Source organism: Cupressus sempervirens, chromosome 6 (assembly GCF_028749045.1).
Source record: "Cupressus sempervirens isolate cs-2001-9-10 chromosome 6, ASM2874904v1, whole genome shotgun sequence".
Classification (NCBI taxonomy): domain Eukaryota; kingdom Viridiplantae; phylum Streptophyta; class Pinopsida; order Cupressales; family Cupressaceae; genus Cupressus; species Cupressus sempervirens.
The window spans coordinates 614557679-614580837 of NC_143123.1; the positions used below are offsets into that span (position 1 = coordinate 614557679).

Sequence of the window (23159 nt, forward strand, 5' to 3'; positions counted from 1 at the left end):
CTTTTTTCAGCTTGGAGCTCTCCCCTGAATAAAACGATTCAGATCGCATTGCATGCATAGTTGGAGAAGAACCATCTGTTCTCACCAACAGAGAAGAAATCCCAGGCCCTGCCATGCAAACAATAAAACCCCAATCCAAAATTGACTGCAGAAGATCTCCAAAAACACTGACGCAAATTATGTCTAGTAGCTAGCAATCCAAACAGAACAGAAAAATAGTAAAGATCAAACACCAAGAACAGGCTAGGGGAAAAACCCTAGCCCAGCCGGCAACCAACGCTTCTCCACATCCTCCAGCCAAAGAAAACTCTACTCACCCACCTCTATATCTGAACATGTATCTTTTCAAATTTCAATTCCACTATATTTATAAATATTTTATTTACACTTACATTTTTAATTGTAATATAAGTTTTAATAATTTAAATCAACAAATATAATTATTATTAGATAACATATAATTTAATAAATTCTATTATTAATACTAAAACTAAAAAAAATCAATAAAATAATGCATTAATAATAATAATAATAAGCTATGTCAGAGACCACGACTAGGATTAAAACATATACTTGTGGATGTGAAAATTGAGATGACAGTAAGAGAAATTAAATGACTACAGAAACTCAGCTCATAAGGCTCCTACTCAGAGGCTCGACACGTTGTCTTCGTTTAGCTCCGCGCTTGGACTTCATATTTGTAATTAAATTCATATAATAAAATAATAGATAATTTCATATACTGCTATTTTATAATTTAATATTACAGTGACAATTTATAATTTTTTTATAAAATATAATTTCTTGAAGCCATTTTTTGACATTAGAAACTTAAAATAAATGTACAATCATGTGGAATAAATGTACAATAGGCAAGTGCCAATTGTCTTTTGATGGAGGACATTCTCCTTACGCTTCCTTATCTCCATTTGTTTCCTGCGTTTTGCTAAACGGTGAAGAACCTTTTGGTAGCAGTCAAGATCAGAGTCGTATTGCAATTAGATTTCTACAAAACGAGCTGAGCAGCATTTTTGCGAAAAAATATGCTTTTTTTGGTTAAATAAATTCGTTCATGGTCACGATAGATAGCTTTTTGCCTCGTGTCTGGAGAAAGCAATTGTTCATTAATTGCACACTTATCTGTTGAATTTTTTCTAAATTTTCCAAATCCAAAAATCGGATTTATGTCCAGGAAATTAAGTTTTAACCAATCAAAAAAAAGAATTTTACTGATCATAAATGATTTAAAAAATAAATAGCTCAAAACTTTATCAAATTGCTTACTTGTTGGAAAAAACAAATTGAGGGGGGGTAAAAGATTACATTAGTTCCCTGCCTCTTTAAAAAAGGCAGGGACTAATAAATGTATATTATTCGAAAATGGAATTGTCCGCTTAGAAAATTAATACATTTTTTGCACACTGAGGGAACCCATTTTAACACCAGAAATTATCAATTATTCACCAAAACAATTGTCTACACTATCTCTATTGTCACATACCAGTGATAGACATTTATCTGTTTCTTTCTTTCTACTGTAAAAATATTAAGCGGTAATCCCAAATATTTTTATGGTAGAGCAGGTCTCAGTTTCAAATCTCACCGTTGTGGTAGTCAAAGTTCTTGAACTGATCGCTATTTAAGCAGAGCGATCAACGTTATGGAGCTTGTTTTATTTTTCAGTGCGACGAATGAGATGCATGTTCTCCATTCGGCTTTGCTTCGCAACCCAAAAAAATTACAATTGACAATCCAACGGTAGAAACTTGGAGTCTGCATAATTCCTGCAAAGCCTTTATGAAATGCTGAGAATAGCAATGTTAGCGTTTTCCGAGTGTTAAATACAGCGAACCTACACAAGAGAGCTAAATTCCTCTTCTGTTACTTCATGTTATAACGCTCAAAAAATATGGTGAAAGCCGCAAAGAACAGTGTCACCGAGAACGCTGGTGTTCTCGAGAGGCAGAGGTTACGTAAGCTGGCTTTTACTAGGAAAATAATTTCTCAGGTGAGAGCAAACCCTGCTCGTCCTTTGCAGCCTTCAAAATCCATAGTTAAATGCGACGGAAGAGATATCGTGAAGAAAGGCCAGAGGAAAAGCAAATATCTATTTGCCTTCCCCTGCCTCGTAGCTCCTGTTTCTGGTGGCAAGATGGGAGAATTGTCGAACTTGGACACTAAAAACCCTATTCTTTATGTTGATTTTCCTCAGGTAAGTTCATGGTTCGATTCCCGCAGCCTTCATAATTATCATTTGGATTTCGTTTTGTTTGATTCGGTGAAAATCGCTTGGCTTTCAGAAGCGTCTATTCTGAAGCTCTATGCAGATAACCTTATTTTCAAGCTTTCAACCATATTTTGATCTTTGGACTTAAACTATCAGTGATCTTCTTTATGTCACTGGCTAGCGTCTGGCCATGGACTCTGATCTAAGGCGAAACGCAATACTACTTTCATTTCTTCAATAAATATATATATATATTTTCTCAATTTGACATGCTTTACATTATTATGACTAGCGTTGTTTGACAGCAGAGGAGTTGTAAGGTTCTCGCACTTTACAAATGCATAATCTTCGAAACCCTAGAATGAGAGTTTTAAATGCAAAATAATAAGAATTGGGATCAAAATATACTAAACAAATGAAATCTGTCTGGCGATCCCTGGACTTAGAAAAGTATCTTCTTCACATCCATTGGATCAGAATATTAGTTTGAAACTTGCATCACATTTCGATGATTATCTCCTAAGTTTAAAACATTATCTTTCAATTATCAATCTCATCTTTGGTAATTTGTGTCAAATATAAGTGCTTTGCGCCTTTGCAACCCTCCACCCTTTTATCTTAAACAAAGTCAATAGAACTTAGCTTTCTGTACTACAAAATGGATTTCTTGTTCTTCTAAGTTAATTTATGCGACAGGCATTTTGCAAGGAAAAGTACCTAGTCCAAAACCATAGAACAAGAATGTTATTTTCAAATTTCCATCGCTTCTTGAAGCTGTGATGATTAGGACTAGATTCCCGAGTAAATTAATTCATGATAGTTTTCTACACTTAATTTTAAATAAATAGATGAGGGTCTATAAAGGGCTCTCAGCCAACCTATAGCAGGGAAACAAAATGATCACATCAACCAAAATGAAAATAGTTGAATGAGCAATCCTTGCAGGGGTGTACAGGCAAGAACAGGCACCAAAGCAAAAAGCCATAAAACAATTGAAACAGACTATGGTCCATATACAGTCACGTTGCAATATTTCCTAAAAGACACAGCAAAGGATAGCAAATAGCTAAAAAATAATAAATATCACATCTATTTCACCCATGAAGTACCATCAAACAAATCAGGAGCATGGACCAACTCCTCCTTTTTACTCAATCTCAGAAACTCCCCAATGAGAAATACCAGCACTGCCAGGGGTTGAATGCTATCTATTGTAGCCCCTGCTAGGGATGCCATTCCTGGAGACTGGAACAACCTTAATCTGCTTGCAGGAATTGCAGACTACTGCAGGCCATTGATTAGAATATCCATGTTTAATTCTGCATGCCTCACTGAGCGAGAATAACAGTCTTTTTCAAAGTGTGACAAAGTAAAGTGCGTATACACTCTTAACACCTCCAGAGCACCCTTATGATGAGAGATAACCTTGTTTTGAATTACCCTCTTTAAATCTTGACATAAAATTCTAATGATGGTCATGTTGCCACTAACAATCTGCATTTCCTCCTGCAAGACTAAACTGCTTCATTCTCTATACCATCATGACCTTGGTCTGAGCTCATCATCTTGCCACTGGTATCATCCAAATCTGCATTGCTGACATGAACCAGCAACTCGATTATCCTCTGTAACTCGATTGTACTCTGTTTCACCTCCTTGTTTGAGATAGTGACACCCAATTTAACTTCAAGATCTTTTAAAATCCTGACAGATGTCTGAAAGACAGCTGTGCCCACAATGCCCTGATACCCAGAACATATATGATCAATTTTAACATGGGGGTATTTGGATAGTTAAATATTTCTCTCTGAGATAACCCCTTTGCACAGGAAATCACAAGAAAGTCCCATACCACATTTCACTGCAAATGAGAACCCCAAAACCAAAAGCAACCAGACACATCTAGTCAGCACACAGAGGAAACTAACAAACCATGTGACTAGATAGAACCAACTAGAGTTATCTATCTTACATGCTTGTATACACCCGCCACACACAGTTCAATATAATGCACAGTGACAAGCTATAACATTAATACCGAAGTCAGGCCAGTAGGAATGCACGGCATAATCTAAGAGTACTCACCACACACTAGAATTGTAACCACTTAAGGTTTCTTCCAGTATTTAAAGGTTGATCCATGCCAACAAGAAGAGCTAATTCCTACCAATCTGAAATCAATAAATTATGCTACTTTCTAATGGAGTGAAACTTGAGAGTTCTATACCATGATTAGCGAACAACTCTGCAACTCTTTCACTTATGATAACTTCTCAAATAGACAAGCACTTCTAGATAAGAACAGAGCAACCAATTGGGGCAGTACTCTTTTCTCAGAGCATTGATTGCAATCTGAGTCCCCTTCAACTGTTATATATCAAATCTAGCAGTGCCAAACATACTAAAACTGCCAAAAGTACCTCCCATTTAGAAAAGTTCGTTTTGATATCAAGGTACTTGGATTTGCCCATCAAAAAATCCCCAGACATATCCCCGATCCCATATCTAGGCCCTGCCAAGCTTGCTGTGCCCTGCAATGTGTTGTGATCTTTTCACGATTTGGATTCCTCGGACAGGTTCAGATATGTGAATCTTAATCGTGGATTCATGATTTTTTTTCCCCACTATGATTCATATGGATTCATGTGTGTGATATATATATATATAGTGTGTGTGTGTGTGTGTGTGTGTGTACTTTCCAAGTTTGGCCCATAGGTCCCTGGGGATCTATGTGGATTCGTCCCGGGTTTGTGCTGGATTCATGTCGGATTCCCCTAGGTCCACATGGATTTGTGACTGATTTGTGCATATATATATTATAGTGTGTGTGTGTGTGTGTTTACTTTCCAAGTTTGGGCCATAGGTCCTTGGGGATCCATGGGGATTCGTCTCAGGTTTGTGTTGGATTCATGTCGGATTCCCCTAGGTCCACATGGATTTGTGACTGATTTGTGCTGGATTCTGCTCTGGATCTGACCCCGTGGGTCCATTCGAATGCACAGATCTGGACAGACCCACAGGGTTAGTTCTGGACCCTGTGCAATTTATCCGGCACAAATCAGTTCGTGAATCTGGATCCAATTCGAATCCGAATTCGATTCCTGGGCTAGATATGTGAATCTGGTAACTAAGCTTTTCACACATCGCCCAATTGGAAATGGGGACCTCCGTCTTTTGCTTATTGGTTTAGTCGTTTGAGCTTAGTCTTAGTTGTAGTGGTAGTTGTTTTAGCTTCTTAGTCCTCTCTGGAAGAAGTGAGTGAGCCGTCAATCCTTGGTCTTAGATTATTGTGCAAGTGGTAATGGGTTTTTGTGGGAATTCAAGATGTCAAGAAATAGCTGTAAGTGTTGATGCAATGCTGTGAAGGGAGAGAGTTGTTTTACAAATAAAGGATGCCACTTTGTTTTGAAAATCAACATGAAGAGGTTGTGAAGGTAAAAGAGAATGGACAAGAGGAAGCATTTGGGAATACGAGCCATCACAATTCAACTTCAAATTCAAATTGGAAATGTTAGTGGAAGTCAAAGTCCCCAGTCAGAAAATGCAAGAAATTTGATAAAAACCAAGTGAAAAAGAGAGAAGATTCATCCATTTCCAGCTTCTCAATGAATTTCCAACCTCCTCGAGAGTTCGTTTCCAGCTCCATCTCTATAATCCATAAGGTTGACCAGATTTTGGATTACAAGTTGAGATGTAAATGAGGAGAAAAAAGGGAGGTCTTCATGTTTTGAGTCTTGAACTAGGACGTGAAAGCCTTGAAGAGAGAATGTAAGAAATCTGAGTGAATTCTAAATGAAAATTCTAAGTCAATTTCAATTTTGTTTCCTCATTTCCAGCTCCCTCATGAAATTACAACCTTGACAAAATAAGACAGTTTGAGATTAAAAAATGGCCAAGGCAAGTTGAAACCCAATTCAAGATGATAAAGACATTTAAAATGGCAAATTTTAAATGATCAATTTTCAAGAAAGAAAAAGCAAGCTTGAGTCTGAGAAATCTGACATGTAATGATAAACATTTCCAGCTCCTTGTCTAGAACCTGCCTAGGAAGGGCATTCAAAATCTTTGGCAAATGCTGAAGGAAAAAATTGCATTTCCAGCTCCCTAGTGGAAATCCGCCTAAGGAAATCAAAGGTTTTTCAAGACAAATTGCATTTCCAGCTTCAGTCCTTTCTTGGCCTTAGAGTGGGCTTAGAATCACTTCTCAAACGTCTGCAATCAGATCTATTAGTTTTGATGGCAAGGAATGACTCAGAACTTTTAAAAATAAAATCTAACCTTATGGAGGGATTTTCAGACTTTGTTTGAAACTCACATCCGCAGCACCCTCAATGCTTGGAATTGGTCCCAAAAATCAGATTTTGACACTGCAATTGATCTGCAATCAAGTTGGCAATGTTTAAAATGCTTGAGTATTTTCCAAAAAAAATGGTCCCATGTAGAGTAATTGCCAGATTTTGGTCTGAAAACTCACAGTTTCAGCCTCCTCTTGCCTCCAAAACTCAGAAAAAATCCCTCCAATCAACCTGCAATAATCCACGGATGAATTTAATTGCAAATGATTTTCTATAAATGTTCAAAAAAAATGCACCATGTAGGAGTTTTCAGATTTTGGTTTGAAAATACCTTTTTTACTGCCCTTAAATGGCTTCCCAAATCTGAGAAATGTCACTCTCAGCACTTCTTCAAATATTTATCTCCCTTGAACTCTCTATTTTCAGCTTTCGAAGGCCGAGTTAATTTCCAACTTTGCCTCTCGCTTCATATTATAGCTACTTTAGCTTTGTCTTTCATATATTATTCATGTCTTTTACCACAACTGATAGCCCTTCTAAAGGAGTTGAGCTTGCTGATTTACCTTCCACAAGCAATGGGGTATAATACCTATTTAGAATCTTTTCTCGTTACTTGATTAATTTCTCATTATTTACTTAAAATAAAGGCCATAAGAGGGGAAAATGACCCAAGGACTCCCAAAAGTTTGACATCATCCATCTCTTTTCAAACACATCATCCATGGATCAAAGGCCACATCCACACACTAATTCCACCCATGCAAAGTGGGGAAAATCGATTAAGGTATGGATAAACTCATTCCCATTCTTATAAAGGTTCCATTTTTTTGGTCTTCATTAGGGAAACTTGACCCTGGTTTGGACAATTCTGACCCTTAGGGAACAAAAGCAACTTTCTAGCTCTTAAAGGGAAATTCAACCCCAACTTGGGTAGTCCCATACCTAGGAAAAATCTTCACTTCATTACCACCCTTGAGGGAAAAATAGGCCATGCTTGGGCACTTCCAACACAAAATGAATTTACTCTTCAACCTCATCCTTGACAGAGAAACGACCTTGGCTTGGATAGCCTTGATACTCAGGATTTTGTTTACTTTCCATCTCACTTCAAGGGGGACAAATGATGCCTATCTGGACAACCTCCAGACTTACACAAATCTTTGATCTCCCAACTCCTTCTAAGGGGAAAAGCTATCTTGATTTGGACAATCCTAACTCTGCCCTCTGAAATTTGGCTGAGTATAAATTCAAGGGGAAATTTACCTTGTGTTTGGACAACTTCTAGACTTGGAATTTTTTCAAATTCTAAGGTCATCCTTGGAGGAAAATTGACTGTTTTTTGGGTTTTTCAAACATAAAAATTCTAGCAAATATCATTCAATGGTATGGAAATTCATAGTATGTCTAGATTTTAACCCCAACACTATTGAGTTTTTTCAGGAAATGGCCAATTAAAGTAGGGAATCTCATGGTATGTTGGAATTCTGATCCAATTAAGAGGGTAGATTCATTTTAAGTCTGGATTTTGATCAAAATAAGTGGGGGGAATTCATTATAAGTCTGGTCTTTGATCAAAATAAGTGGGGAAAATCATTTTTGTCTGAATTTTTTCTATTTTTATAAAGAAAAACTGTTTTTCCTTTGGAGTTTGACAATATTAAGTGTCGAAAATCATTATCCTTAGGGATTTTAAGGCCCCGATGCATAAAATATGCCTTTATATGGACTTTTGGAGTAATTGACTAGCCAAAATTCAAATACACTTAGGATTTTACATTCAACCTACTATAACTTGATCAAGAGGGACTTTAATTTTAACATTCCCACTTTAAAATCACAACTTGGCCATTTGATCTCTGTGCCACCCCTCAATCTTCTAAAGCCTTGAACTGCTAAACATAAAGCCAGAAATCCAACCTACCTAACAACTATGAGCAAAAAGAGGGGGGGTCCCCATTTGCAACAGGGTGATGGTGTCAATGTTATTGCAAATCAATTTTGTTGTAATTGTATTAAACAAAGGATATGAAAGCTCCTTGTATAGATTTACAAAGTCGATGTTTCTAAAAGAAACAATCATGAACTAAAGATAAAAATTGAAACTACCTAATAAACTAAAGACTAAGTAAGATGCCCATTAAAGAAACATTATAATATTCTAATACCCTCTCTTAATGGACATTGTCTAACTGTTGTCTTTTGGTCACAAATTCTACAAAACATTCTGCTGCAGTTAAAATCCTCCTTGGATCTGCAAAATGTTAATGACCAAGAAGACATAATCCATCCAAAAAAGTATAGAGAAGGGTGCCCCCTTCTTTAGAAAAATTTGCAAAAAGAGTCGAGCTTGCCACTAACTCTGCGCTTGAGATGAGTTTGCCACTAACCCTTCCAAAATCAACAAAACATCTGATCAAAATTATCATAGAACATCCAACTTGATGTTGGACAACAAAGCTGCTCCTCTCTAGAGATAGAGACAAACACTGAGAACACCGAACATGATTTTGAGGAAAAATTGACAAACCCTCCAAACTTTCTAAATGAGCATGATGCCCCAAAATAGACTGCAAAACGTCACAATTTTAAGGAGGAAAATTAGAAAAACAAGACATGATTTTTGAGGTAAAAAATCAATCAAAACCAAACAATAGAATTTGAGACACAGATCAAAGAATACAAAGCTTCATTTTTGAGGAAAAACGGCAAAACCCAACATATGTGGGATTCCTTGTGGGTTTGTAATTTTTTAAGGGAAAAACTCTGAAAACTCATCAGAGAAACCTTCATGTGACAAAATATGAGACTTCATGTGGTAAAAAAGCACATGCAACTCACTAAAAGCACATGCAAGCAACATGCAAGTAACAAAATGCACATGCAAGAACATGCAACTCACATGCAAATACATGCAAGTACATGCAAGTAACAAAATGCACATGCAAGCAACACACAAGAACATGCAATCTTCGAAAATTAGAGACTTTTGGTTGGACCAAGAACTCATGTAATCACAACCCTCAACCAGGCTTGAAATTTTTAACAAAAATCTTTGAAGACAAACCACAAATTTAATAAAATAAATCTAACGCTTTTTATTTAAAAAAATAAAAAATCAAATTTTTGAAAAAAATCCTGATCAAAAGAGGCCTTATTTTTTCTATAAAAAAATCGCCAAACTTTATGAAATCCCATCAACCTGCCCTGATACCATGTTATGGTAAATTGATGTTGTTGTAGTTGTATTAAACAGAGGAGATGAAAGCACCTTATATAGATTTACTGTTAAATTTTTTAATGAGATAATAAGAAGCAAATAGATCAAAAATATATATGCAAGACAAATTCATAACATTATACAATTATCCTGGGAAAAACCCTCCTGAGCGAGGGAAATGACCCAACCCACCAAAACAATGCTCTTTTATTTAAATCTTAAAGCAGTTACAAGTTCTTGAAATTCTCTGTCCTTGATGATTACACATACAATCCGAGATATTGAAGAACATGTTCACAAAACATTAAATTCCATGTTGAGTTTGAAATATCTCTCGTAGAGTCTTTACATGACTCTCCAGAACTATATAACTCACATAATATATATACTGATGTGAACTATTGAGAGAGATAAAAAAGTCTGACACATGTTTAAATAGAGCTACCGATATAAAGAAACTTGAACACCGCCAACTGTCAGAATACAAACAAATATATATCTCAGACATTCCTAACAAACTCTGCGAAAAATACCAATCGCCAAAGCAATCATAAAAGAAGTAGTAAAGTGAATGCCAGTCTGAAGAATGAGAGCTGTAAAGACACATGAATAAAACTAATGACATCCTCTTGAATAAACTTAACAATTTTCTTCATAAAAAGACAAATGAAGAGAGTCTGCCATTGAAAGACAAATTCCACGTAGAGATGACTGGGATGCCAAGTCATATATCAAGATACAAACCAAATGAGATAAAACAAGCATTGCCAGGGGAAGGCAAATTGACATACACTTATTGCAAAAACATTGATGATATACACAGAACTCTCAACAAACAAGATATTGAGCCACTAAAACATAACAACATCATGGGGACAATAACAAATTTAGTAGGTATGCACAAAAGATATCTGTCGCTGCTACCATCTTAAACACTCCCTCTTAGCAAGAGAGAGATCTTCAAAGTACTTTCTCATGGCAAGTGCACAAGACTGCAGCCAACGATAATGTCAACATGATTCTCATAATAATAAATAAAATATTATCTCATCATAACAATAATCAGATTAGTAATTTTGTGCTTCTGGATTTTGATTGTGTGAATCTTTTTGAACCTTCACACAATCAAAATCCAGAAGCACAAAATTACTATGATGGATTGTGGAAATGCATTTACAATTAATAAACAGATTGTTATCTCATCATTAAACAAATTGTTCTCTCATCATAACAATGAATAAGATTTAACTAAAAGAATATTCACCATAGTTATTCTTGGAGGGTGAAAGATAACAATATGATAAAAAGGTCACACAAATGAAGCCCACCATGCCTAGTCGCAGATGGTGGGTTCACCATGCCTCCACGTAGAGGGCAAATTCACCATTCCTACATGCTAAGGGTGAAATGAGGGCTTGCACCTCAGTCTTCTCTTGGAGAAGAATGTACTTCCACCGTGCCTTCTTGTAGAGGGTGGATCCATCATGCCTACTCGTAGAGGATGGAATGAGGACTTACACCTCAAAATTCTCCCAAAGAAGAATGTACTTCCACCATGGCTACTCGCAGAGGGTGGATTCATCATGCCTACATGCAGAGGACAGAGCAAGGGGTTTCACCTCGAACATCTATTATGATGAAATTAATCATTGCAACTGAGACTCTCTCTTAGCAAGAACAACATTCTCAACAATGCCAAACTTATCCCTGAAGTTGCAAAATTTCACTTTTGGAGGTGGCTTGGTGAGAATATCTGCAACCCACTCTTCTGTAGAAATAGACTTAAGCTCGATAGCTCTACTTTGAACCATATCCCTCAAATAATGGTATTTAATTTCTATACATGTTTTGTCTTGTCATGAAAAATTGGATTAATTGAAAGTGTTACACAACTTTGATTATCACATATAATCATAGTAGGCTCAGAAAGCTGTCCAAATAAACCAACAAGTAATTTTGAAATCCACACCAAGCTGCAACATGCTTTGATTTAGTAATGCTTTGAGCCGCTCAAGTTTGTTGCCCGCTGCACTAGGAAACCATTGCTGAAACAACCACCCAAATTACTCTTTCTGTGAGGCACACACCCTGCTCAATCTGAATTAGAGAAGCTTCCTAGAGATAGCTCAACATCTGATGAAAAATTTAATCTAGATCCCACTGTACCACAAACATATCTCAAAATATGTTTGAGTGAAACCAGATGAATCTTTCTTGGTTCACACATAAACTAACTCAATGTATTTACCGCATAACAAATATCAGGTCTTGTGTTAAATAGATTTATTAAGAAACTAATCAGCTGCCTATACATAGTAGGATCAACCAAATCTTAAGACAACTGCATTCTCATGTAATTTTTTCAGATTTGTTTCCATAGGAGTAACCATAGATTTACGATCTAACATTCCAAATCTTTTCAATATATCTATTGCATAATTATCTTGACTTAAAATAATTCCATTTGAACTTTGCTATACCTCATGCCCAAGAAAATAACATAGTAATCTAAGATCTTTCATTTCAAATTCTGAAGTAAGTTCACTCTTACATTTAATGATAAGATCATCATCAGTTATAAATAAATTATCAAGATAGAGCACTAATATCAATAGTTTGTTACCATTAACTTGAAATTACAAATTTAGATCTGCATCATTCTTTTCAAACCCCAAATGTAGGAGATAGTTATCAATTCTTTCATACCATGCTCGAGGAGCTTCCTAGAGACTATACAAGGCCTTTTTCAGCTTACATACATGTGGTTCTCTATCATGATTTACAAATCCTTTCGATTGCTCAAGTAGACTTCCTCTTCAATGACTCCATTTAAAAACGCCGTTTTAACATCCATTTTATGAAGTTTCCAGCTGTTTACTGCTGCAATAGCTATGATTGTTCTAATAGAAGAATAACGAGCAACATGTGCAAAGGTTTTCTCATAATCTATGCCTTCCTTTTTTGAAAAATCTCTAGCAACAAATTTGACCTTATGTTTCTCTGTACTACCATCAACAACATGTTTAATTTTAAATAACGATTTAGAAAAAACCACAAATTTACCTTTTGGTCTTAGAACAATATCCCAAACATCGTCTTTAAGAATATATTGATACACTTTATTATTGCATCCTTCCATACTTGGTGATTAGAAGCTTCTTTAACACGAAGGTTCTGATGCAATAATGTGACTCATTAAATCAACATAACCAACAAACTTTTGAGGTCTCTTACTTTCTCTAAAAGTACCACGAGGAGCTGCATGATTTTCAACTTCTTCCATAATATTTCTATCCCATAAAGGTCTTTTCTTATTCGCTGGAGTAGAACTAGGACCTGTGAAAATATCAACAGGATCAGGAGAATCAGATGGACCAGCGTGAAAATGTGAATCTACAATTTCCCTCTAAATGTCTGAAGGTGATTCTGGATCAACCATAACAAAATCTTGAGAATCCTCAAACATTTTCTCCTTCATTTTCAGAATTAGAATATTTGGATAATTTGCAAGCTACAATTTCATCAAATGTGGCAACCCTGTTGATTTCAATTTGCTTTTGTCCTGCAAAATAAATATTATACGCTTTTGAAGAATCGCTATAGCCAACAAATACCCCTTTCTTTCCTGGAGGTTCTAACTTTGATCTTTTCTCTTTATGGATGTGAATATATACTGGATTCTGAATGTGTACTGATGTCTTGCAAGCTTCAACCCTAAGAATAGGAAGACTTTGATCATGAATCATTGCCTTTGCTACTTCAGCAACTGTCCTATTCTTTCTTTCTGCCACACCCTGTTGTGGAGGATTATAGGTAACATAGAACTCCCTTTTAATCCCAACTTCAACACAAAAATTATGAAAAATTTCAAATACATAGTCCCCCCCATTATTGGATCTTAGAATCTGAATTCTTTTGTTATATAGATTTTCAACCAACGCTTCAAATTCTTTGAAACGAGCTGACACTTCATCTAATTCCTTAGACTTAGCAAAAAAATCCAATGCTTGTGAGAGAAATCATCAATGAAGGAAATATAATACCAATATCCCCTAAGAGATGCAACATACATTGGACCAGCTTGGTTTGATAATTGAAAAAGCTTCTTTTGGAGTCATTTTTTCAAGGATATGATGTGGACAATGATTCTGAATGTGTACTGATGTCCTGCAAGTTTCAACCCAAAGAAAAGTAGGAAGACTTTGATCATGAATCATTGCCTTAGCTACTTCAACAAAAGTCCTATTCTTTCTTTCTGCCACACCCTTTTGTGGAGGATTATAGGTAACATAGAACTCCCTCTTAATTCCAACTTAAACACAAAAATTATGAAAATTTGAAATACATACTCTCCCCCATTATTGGATCTTAGAATCTGGATTCTTTTGTTAGATAGATTTTCAGCCAACGCTTTGAATTCTTTGAGACGAGCTAACACTTCATCAAATTCCTTAGACTAAAGAAAATAGATCCAATGCTTGCGAGAGAAATCATCAATGAAGGAAATATAATACCAATATCCACTAAGAGATGCAACATACAGTGGACCACATAAATCTGAATGTATAAGTTCTAGAGTTTCTTTAGTTCTAGTTTCACTACTATGAAAAGTACTCTTAATATTCTTACCTAGAGTGCATCCCTTGCAAACTCCTTCATGACCCTGATTTAGTTTAGGAAGATCAACAATTGTTTTTTCCATAGAGGCTAAAGTTTTGAAATTTAAATGTTCTGATCTCATGTGCCATAATTTAGTTGATTTGAAAGAATCTAGAGCAAGTGCATCAAGTGGACGAGCTGAAAGTTTGTAGAGCTGTCATGATGAACTCCAATTTTACGCGCTGATTTATAATCAAAATTCTTGTTCCGTGCCAAAGATTTACCATTAGTGAAAGGCACGTGATATCCTTCATCCTCTAAGGTTCATATATAAATCAAAATTTCTTTTTATACCTGGAACAAATAACACATCACTTAAGTGAAGTGGAATACCAATATCCAATTAAAAAGATGTAGAGCTAGTACCTTATACTGAATAACTAGCATCATTAGCGATGTTGACTTGTAAATGAGAATCCTTTTCCTTCAAATCAGAAAGGTGTTCTTTGTATCCATTAATGTGACGAGATGTGCCACTGTTAATCAACTATGTATCACTGTTTGTAGGAATATTACTGGAAGGTGCAAAAATAAAAATAAAACCTTTAAAATTAATGCTAGGCTCCTTTTGAGGAGAAGAATTCTCCATATCTGCAACAACTCCATGATGTGTTTTTGGTCGCATATTGCAATCTCTTGCAAAATGACCAAATTTATCACACCTAAAACACATAACTGTAGAGAAATCTCTTTTTTCTTGAATTCAGGAGCTGATTCAGAACTGTTATCTCTGAATCTTCTGAAGTTTTCTTTCTTCCCTGTGCCTTTCGAAGTATGAGTTGCAAGAACATGATCATCTTCATGAAGACTTCTTCAACTACTTCCTCTTGCTTCTAACCTACATTCTTTTTAAATGCAATTTTCCTTGATCCCATTAAACTTTGGAAGTTCATCTCTTTCACTAATGCTATGAATGAATGACTCCAAGGAGTGTGGAAGACAATTCATTGCCATATAACAAGATCTTTGCCACCAAAAGTTTCACCAATAGCAGCAAGTTGATCTTTGAGAAGCAAATAAATAAAAAATGTATGCAAGACAAATTCACAACACTATACAATTATCCTGGGAAAAGCCCTCCTCAGTGAAGGAAACAACTCAAGTCACCAAAAGGATGCTCCTTTATTGAAATCTTCAAATCAGTTACAGATTCTCAAAAGTTTCTGTCCTTGATGATCATACATATAATCAGAGACATTTGAAGAATATGTTCAGAATATATATTAAATTCCACACACCGAGCTTGAAATATCTAACTCATAGAGTCTTTATATGACACTCCAAAATTATATAGCTCACATAATATATATACTGACCTGAACTATTGAGAGAGATCAAAAAGTCTGACGTAGGTTTAAATAGAGCTACTGATATTAAAAAACTGAACACCGTCGACTCTCAAAATACAAACAAATATATATCTCAGACATTCCTGACAAACTCTGCAAAAAATACCAATCACCAAAGCGATCATAAAAAGTAGTAGTAAAGTGAACACCAGTATGAAGAATGAGAGCTCTAAAGACACAAAAGGCACATGAATAAAACTAACAACATCCTCTTGAATAAACTGGATAATCTTCTTCATAAATGGACAAATGAAGAGAGTCTACTGTTTAAACACAAATGCCACGTAGAGCTGACTGGTATGCCAAGTCATATATCAAGACACAAACCAAATGAGATACAAGCCAAATGAAATAAAATAAGCATTGCCAAGGGAAGGCAAAACGACGCACACTTATTGTAAAAAATTTCACGATATACACAAAACTGTAGATAAACAAGTATACTAAGCAGCGAGCCATGAAAGCAATAATTTGCACATAACAAAGGCCACAAAAACATAACAACATCATGGGAACAAGCAAAATGTAACAGGTACACACAAAATATCTTTGTCGCTGCTACCATTTTCAACATTTATAAAGACAATGTTTCTAAAAGAAAAAATCGTGAACCAAAGATAAAATAAGAAACTACATATAAACTAAAGACTAAGCAAGATGACCATTAAAGAAACATTATAATATTCTAGGAGTGAAAAGGTCACAACAAGATGGATTGCTGAGTACCAAGAGATATTATTTGAAATGTAAAGGAAGATTTCATGGCAAAAAATATGTTGTGGCATTGACAAATTTTCTATAAATCAAATGATTCCACATCATCAACTTGTCAAGATGCATCAAATTTTTCATCAAGGAAGGGGACAAGGGAAACGTTCTTCTAGAAGAAGATTTCTCATGATCCCATGTGGCAAGGTATTTTCCATAGTTACACTGCCCTGGGGGACGAAGGGACGAGGGAATGGGGGGACAAGTTTTCGGGATGGGGGGACAGAGGGGCCTTAATTTGGGGACGGTAGAGGAATGGCGGGGGGGTTTATATACTATACATATGGCACTTAAAATGCTAGTTATGAAAAGATGTATTGCAATATAAGATATAAAGATGTAAAGGAGTAAATACTTGAACATTGCATTGAATTAGAACATAAAACATTGAACATAAATAGTCAAATCAACAAATAGTTAACACCGGGACGTCCCCCCATCCTTGGTGGAGGTGGTGGAATCTAGTGGCACAGCTAGGGACGGGGGAACGAAGTCCCCAAGTCCCTGGTGCATGGGGCAAAAAGGGGGGGGACGCGTCCCTGTGTTACTATGGTATTTTCCTATTTGTCTATAGAGGATACTCAAATTTTCATTAGCCAACATTTAATATTCGTTGTTAGTAGTTATAAGAAACCCTAAATAGGGTTACTTGAAATTATCTTGGTTGTTGATCTCAAATCAATTTGAGCCATTGGTTGTAATTGAGAGCCCTAAATAAAGGCTTTCTTTTTTCATTAGTAAGGGGGACTTTTGTGAAATTAATGCTGAAATACTTCCAAAATAATTGCAAACTCATTAAAGCTTGGTGAAGACATGTTATTTTGGGTGTTAGCATGAATTCTATTTCTAACTTAGGAATCATAGTTCCGAGACTCGCCAAGATTCGACAAGTTTGATAGGCTCGGACTCAAACTCGGACTTGGCTGAGTCTTGGGTGAGAGTTGCCAACCTTGTCGAGTCTAAGCGAGTTTGGATGCTCAATCTTGGCAAAAATTGATTTTTTTTCCTTTGTAAGGCGCAAAATTTTAACGTTTATCCGGTTATTTTTCTCCAAAATATACATGAAACATAACATTTAACTCCCCATCTTTGTCTTCAAGTCAGTCTTATTCTCTTTAGTTCAGTAAAATATATATGTGAAATTTAACATTTTAGTATGTCACATCTCAATATGTGTTTTACCTTTCTTACACTTCAAGTTATATTTCATGTATATACTGTCAAGATGCTTGAGAGTTGTTTCAGATTTCTAGGAGTTACAAGGCTAATTCTAGGTTTTAGAAGATTTATAACATTTAAGATAGTCAAATTTCCGTAATCAGTAGGCTCCTATCAACATTCTCTTGCTCACTCTATTGGACTCTCTTTATTTGCCTTGAACTCTTGACCTTTCTCTCTTCCTATCCATTTTCCTATTCCCTTTCTTCCTTTCATTATCTCGTTTTCTCCTCTCTCCTCCAAGACCTAAACCTATCTCTCTACCTCTCTTTCGCACCCTCAAACCCATGCAAGGGCTGCTATCCTCAACCATGTTTTGGTGTTCCCCTAAACTTGCATCAAACTTTAAGTCTACGAAAGCAAAAGGTCATTATGTATCATGATTATAAAAATCTACATATTACATATCCCTTGTTGCAAATCTTTCCATATTTACACTTTAAAAAATATTATGGCTGCTATATTATCTAGAGCCTTCGTTAGATGCCTTTTTAGGAAGGATTCTTGCTCCTGCAAACGGCTAAGGCATAAACCTATATTTTTTGTTTTGATATTTTAATGTAACATTTGATGCCATGGATTTCATAGTCCACGAGTTGTGTAATGTTATTTATGGAAGCTACAATTTGTGTTTATAGTTTACACTCATGTGATTGATGTTAACTTGTGCATGTGATCAAATTAGTTTCTATTTGATAACATTATCGTGTTCTTAAATTTTATTAAATAAAGAATGCATGAACAAGTTTCAAATCCTTAAAATCCTTTTTTTCCACTGTTTTGAGTCTTGTGGAGTTTTTGGGGAGTTATTTTGCCAAGACTTGAGTTAGGTTAGCCATGTAGAGTCTATACCAAGTTTGAGTCTAGGAGCTATGATTAGAATTTGTTTATGTTGAATAATTGAATGTAAGATATTATTGCTGATTAATGGTGAAACCTCTCATGTCATGTAGGTTAGATGTCATGAGCCCGAAATTAATATATGTACAATACAAATATATTTAAGTACAAATATAATCATTTTCAACATATGTTCAGATGTCTTACTCTTATCTCAAATATAATGTACCCAATAATGAATAACCTTATTTAATAAATACATAAATATATAACCATGTTATTAAAAATTAAATACATATCAACCAAACATTGAATTACTAATATTCAAATAAATAATATTATAATTCTTTCTAACATAAACATTTCATATTTAGCCCAATCTTCATATTGCATAATTCTACTATCATATTACATTTAATATAATTTTCATACTTGCATATCGGTATTATTAATAAACTGATAACAATCAAGGGTTGTGACCCATGATCTATAAATAAAAAATATATAAATCCCCAAAGGAATCGGGGGTAGAGGGGATTCATATATTTTTTCTGTACATAAAGACTATGGTGGAAATCCTACGCTGAAACACGGAGAAAAGCCGGAGAATATATAGCGGCAAGAGGTCAGACCAATCATCAATGGGAGGGACATCCACGAAAGTAAATATATAGGCGACATAAGTGGTGGAGAGGGAAGTATTATAATGGTGTCTAAAATAGCGAATAAAGACCTTTGCAAATTTGAAGGTGCCCACATAGAAAGTCATACAAAAGAAACTAAGGACACATCAATTAAGAATCCTTCCAAAGTATTTAATTTGATATTCCAAGCGGACATCTCCCAAAAGAGCAAAAGACCCGAAATTATAGGGATTTAATCATTTAAGGTATGTGATATTAATGTAAGAGGTTTTGTGAATTAGAAAAACTACTTTTTTTTGTTAAGTAAGTTCATTACATAAATTTCCTCTTTATATATATAGGAACATACACATATATAGAATTTTATAGAAGATATTTAAGATTTGATATTTAAATAAGGAAATAATGTATTGGAAGTATAAATTAAAATATAGATATTGGATATATGTATATTTGGATTAGATGTTTATTTAATCTTATATTATTATGTGGAATTGTTATTCTTATTGAAAATAAGATTATTTTGCAATATCACTATTATTTAATAAAATAAATTGCTTATGCATGTATAATGGAATAAATGATTGAATGGATACTATATCATGATCCAAGTATAACCTGGTGGAGGACATTCATTGTGAATGTCATGATACAATCCAAGTATAACTCAAGTATAACTTAGTGAAGGGCATTCATTGTGAATGTCATGATACGATCCAAGTATAACTCAAGTATAACTTAGTGAAGGGCATTCATTGTGAATGTCATGATATGATCCAAGTATAACTGAAGTATAACTTGGCGGAGGGCATTCATTGTGAATGTCAAGATATGATCATTATGATTGTCATGATATGATCCAAGTGCACTTGGTGGAGAATGATCCAAGTATAGCTTGGTGGAGGGCATTCAGTGCGAATGCCATAAAACGATCCAAGTATAACTTGGTGGGGGGCATTCTTGTGAATGTCATGGTATGATCGAATAACTTGATAGAGAATATTCATTATGAATGTTAATCATATGAAATTAGACAACCTATTAAAGATATGAAATATTCAATTAGATTTATTATGAACTTACCAATTTCTTTGCAATCATTATGGTCCCAAACTAACCCTAATAGTGGGGACATTACAGTGATATTAGAGCATAATCCTACCATCATGTGGAATTTTGGTTAGTTTACACATTTAAGAAACAATGGCCAAACAATTAGCCCAAGAATTAAGAAGCTTTATGGAACAAACCAGTGTTACTTGAGTGCATGCACCCATGGTAAAACCCTGGCGCATACATCCCGGGTGTGGGTGCACACCCATGCTCCACCATTGCTGTTGGAGCGATGCTGCACCACAACCGCACCAGTGGGTGCGCAGGTGCATGTAGTGTACTTCCAGGGGATGCACGGGGTGCGTCCAACACCCATGTTGAATAGTCAATTTTTTAATTTATTATCTTACCAATGAGGAGTCTAATAGTTGTAATGATGAGGACTTCGGTTTAGGGGATGATTAGAGAGCTTCTACCCTTACATTCTAATTATTGACATGTTGTAGATTGTACTCAATTTGATATGGCCATGTTACATTATTTCATTTCACTGTATCATGTTACTCATGAGCATCTTGATCTTTATGATATATCATATTTATAATTTGAACAATGAATTTTGAATCTTTCATCTTTGTCATTTGATAGTTAGTGGTTGACTTACATGGTACTATGTATGCTTTATATATTTTATTTATCATTATCATTATGTATAAAACTTTAATGTTACAACTTACTATAAGTATATTACTAAGTTCAATGGTAATTGCTTATGAAGTTTCAAGTTTGAAGTTTGAACTTATGGTTCGTGAATCGCATTTCAATTTTCTTTATTTATTGTTCAACTATATTTGGTATGTTATATTGAAGTATCATTTCATAATTAGCATTCCAAGTCATAAATGTGTACTATGCAACCTCCCCGCCTTCCTCGCTACCGCACCCCGACCGTCCCCAAATTGAGGCCCTTTTTTTCCTGCACTTGAAACTTGTCCCGACGTCCCCATGCAACCCTGCACCACCAAGTCAATGTAACACTGGAACAAACTAATGAAAGAATTGAAAGCTTCGATAAAATACTACTTGAAGCTATACAATAATTAAGCAACAATAATAATCAGAGTAAAATGCCTAACCCACAGAGAAATTGTCATTCTAATCATGGGGAAAATGAGTCCTCATCACAAAGTTCAGTCCCACAAGATACCTTTCCTTTGTTCATTCCAAGAGAACTTGTGGTAGAAGAAGAAACAACCACAAATAGGGTGGAAGAAATTGCACAAATGTATGTGAACTTGGATCCAAACATTCGATGACTTATTTCTTTTGAAGAATACTGCAAAACCAAGATCATGGAAAATAAAAAGAAAAATCATGTAGATGAAGACGTTCCGGAGAAACTAAATAAAGTTAAACTACCATGCTCTGATGGGTCATGACAGGAAATTGCTCAATCATGGGGTGCAAAAGCTAGATACGTATCTATCATACAATCCTATGATGAAAGGTTCTGTTAAGTTCGCCATACTTCATTTAAGGGTGTTAGCCCACAGATGGTGACACTACGGCCAAATTTTTTTAGGGCTCAAAATCATGATCACCTATAATGAGTTTACTCAAAGGCTAATGAGTAGGTTTGACCAAAGAGACTCTGAATGGTACTTCCAAGAGCTAACTCACCTCAAACAATCAAGGATAGTGGAAGGATTTGCAAATCAATTTCAAGACCTATCGCTAATGGTTCCGAATCTATCCCAAGGACAACTCACTCATCTATTTGTAGAAGGACTTAGATGCCATCAAAATCCATGTAAAACCCCTTGAGCCACAAAGTTTATAAGAAGCCATTAGGAAAGTAAAGAATATTGAATCTAATCGGGTAGATAAAAGACCCAAGAATTGCAAAACATCTTTTGAATATAATGAATCTAGAAAGGAAAACTAAGAAAAGAAATGTTGCCTATGCCATGAATCATGGAATGTTAGTCATAGGTACCTAAAGAGAGATGATCTACTAAAAAAAGGATTATGCTTCAAATGTAAAGAACCGTGGGAGGATAATTATCAATGTAAGAGAGGACAAATGAATAAAATAACATATAATGAAGAAAGCCCTAACAAAAGGCGAGACTCGATGAACAAAATCATGTGACGTTAGCAGAATGGAGATAATCCTTTTCAAATCAAGGGTTCACTTCAAGATTATTAAGACCTACATTAGGAGAATTTATATTGCTCGAGGACAAGCAATTTCGAGAGGGGCGGATTGTCATGAGCTCGAAATTAATATATGTACAATACAAACATATTTCATAAATACAAATATAATCATTTTCAACATATGTTCTGATGTCTTACTCTTATTTCAAATATAATGTACCCAATAATAAATAACCTTATACAATAAATATGTTAATGTTTGGTAGCTTTAGTTGGATAAAATCAAGAGACTAAACTGAAGTTATATATATATGTGTGTGTGTGTGTAGTAAAATTATAAATTGTTATATTAATTAAATATTAATGAAGGGACATGCCTATCCATGTCCTATCCACAATATCAAGAGAGGTGGCTGCCATTTGGAAAGCACATACCATACAAGTAGTGTCATTACTTGTGCAACGATCCTCTAAAGCTAACATGGTATCAGAGCCAAGTTTCAAAGCCTGATAACCTTGCATTCAATAACTTATGATTGGAGTGAGCAATGGATGAAAATGTTACTAGCAATTTATGACAATGAAATTACAAATATACACAACACATGCTTCATGTTCTAGATAGACTATGTACATCAAGTTTATAGTTATCAAATACGATACATCAGCTATTTATCTTAACTTGGTTGTAAAGATTGGAACTCGATAAGCTCATTGAACCATCCAGAT

At 35.2% G+C, this 23159-nt stretch overlaps 1 protein-coding gene across 9 annotated transcripts in view; it reads left to right on the forward strand.

Annotated features, from left to right (window-relative positions):
• The first annotated feature begins 1669 nt into the window (after positions 1-1669).
• LOC149553745 (uncharacterized) overlaps positions 1670-23159 on the forward strand; it is a 152561-nt gene continuing 131071 nt past the window's right edge. For all 9 annotated transcript variants that reach the window (XM_089789102.1, XM_089789103.1, XM_089789106.1 and 6 more), the window contains exon 1: positions 1670-2212. In XM_089789102.1, the coding sequence (XP_089645228.1) occupies positions 1910-2212 (303 nt within the window). In that variant the 5' untranslated portion in view covers positions 1670-1909. The remainder of the gene's footprint in view (positions 2213-23159) is intronic.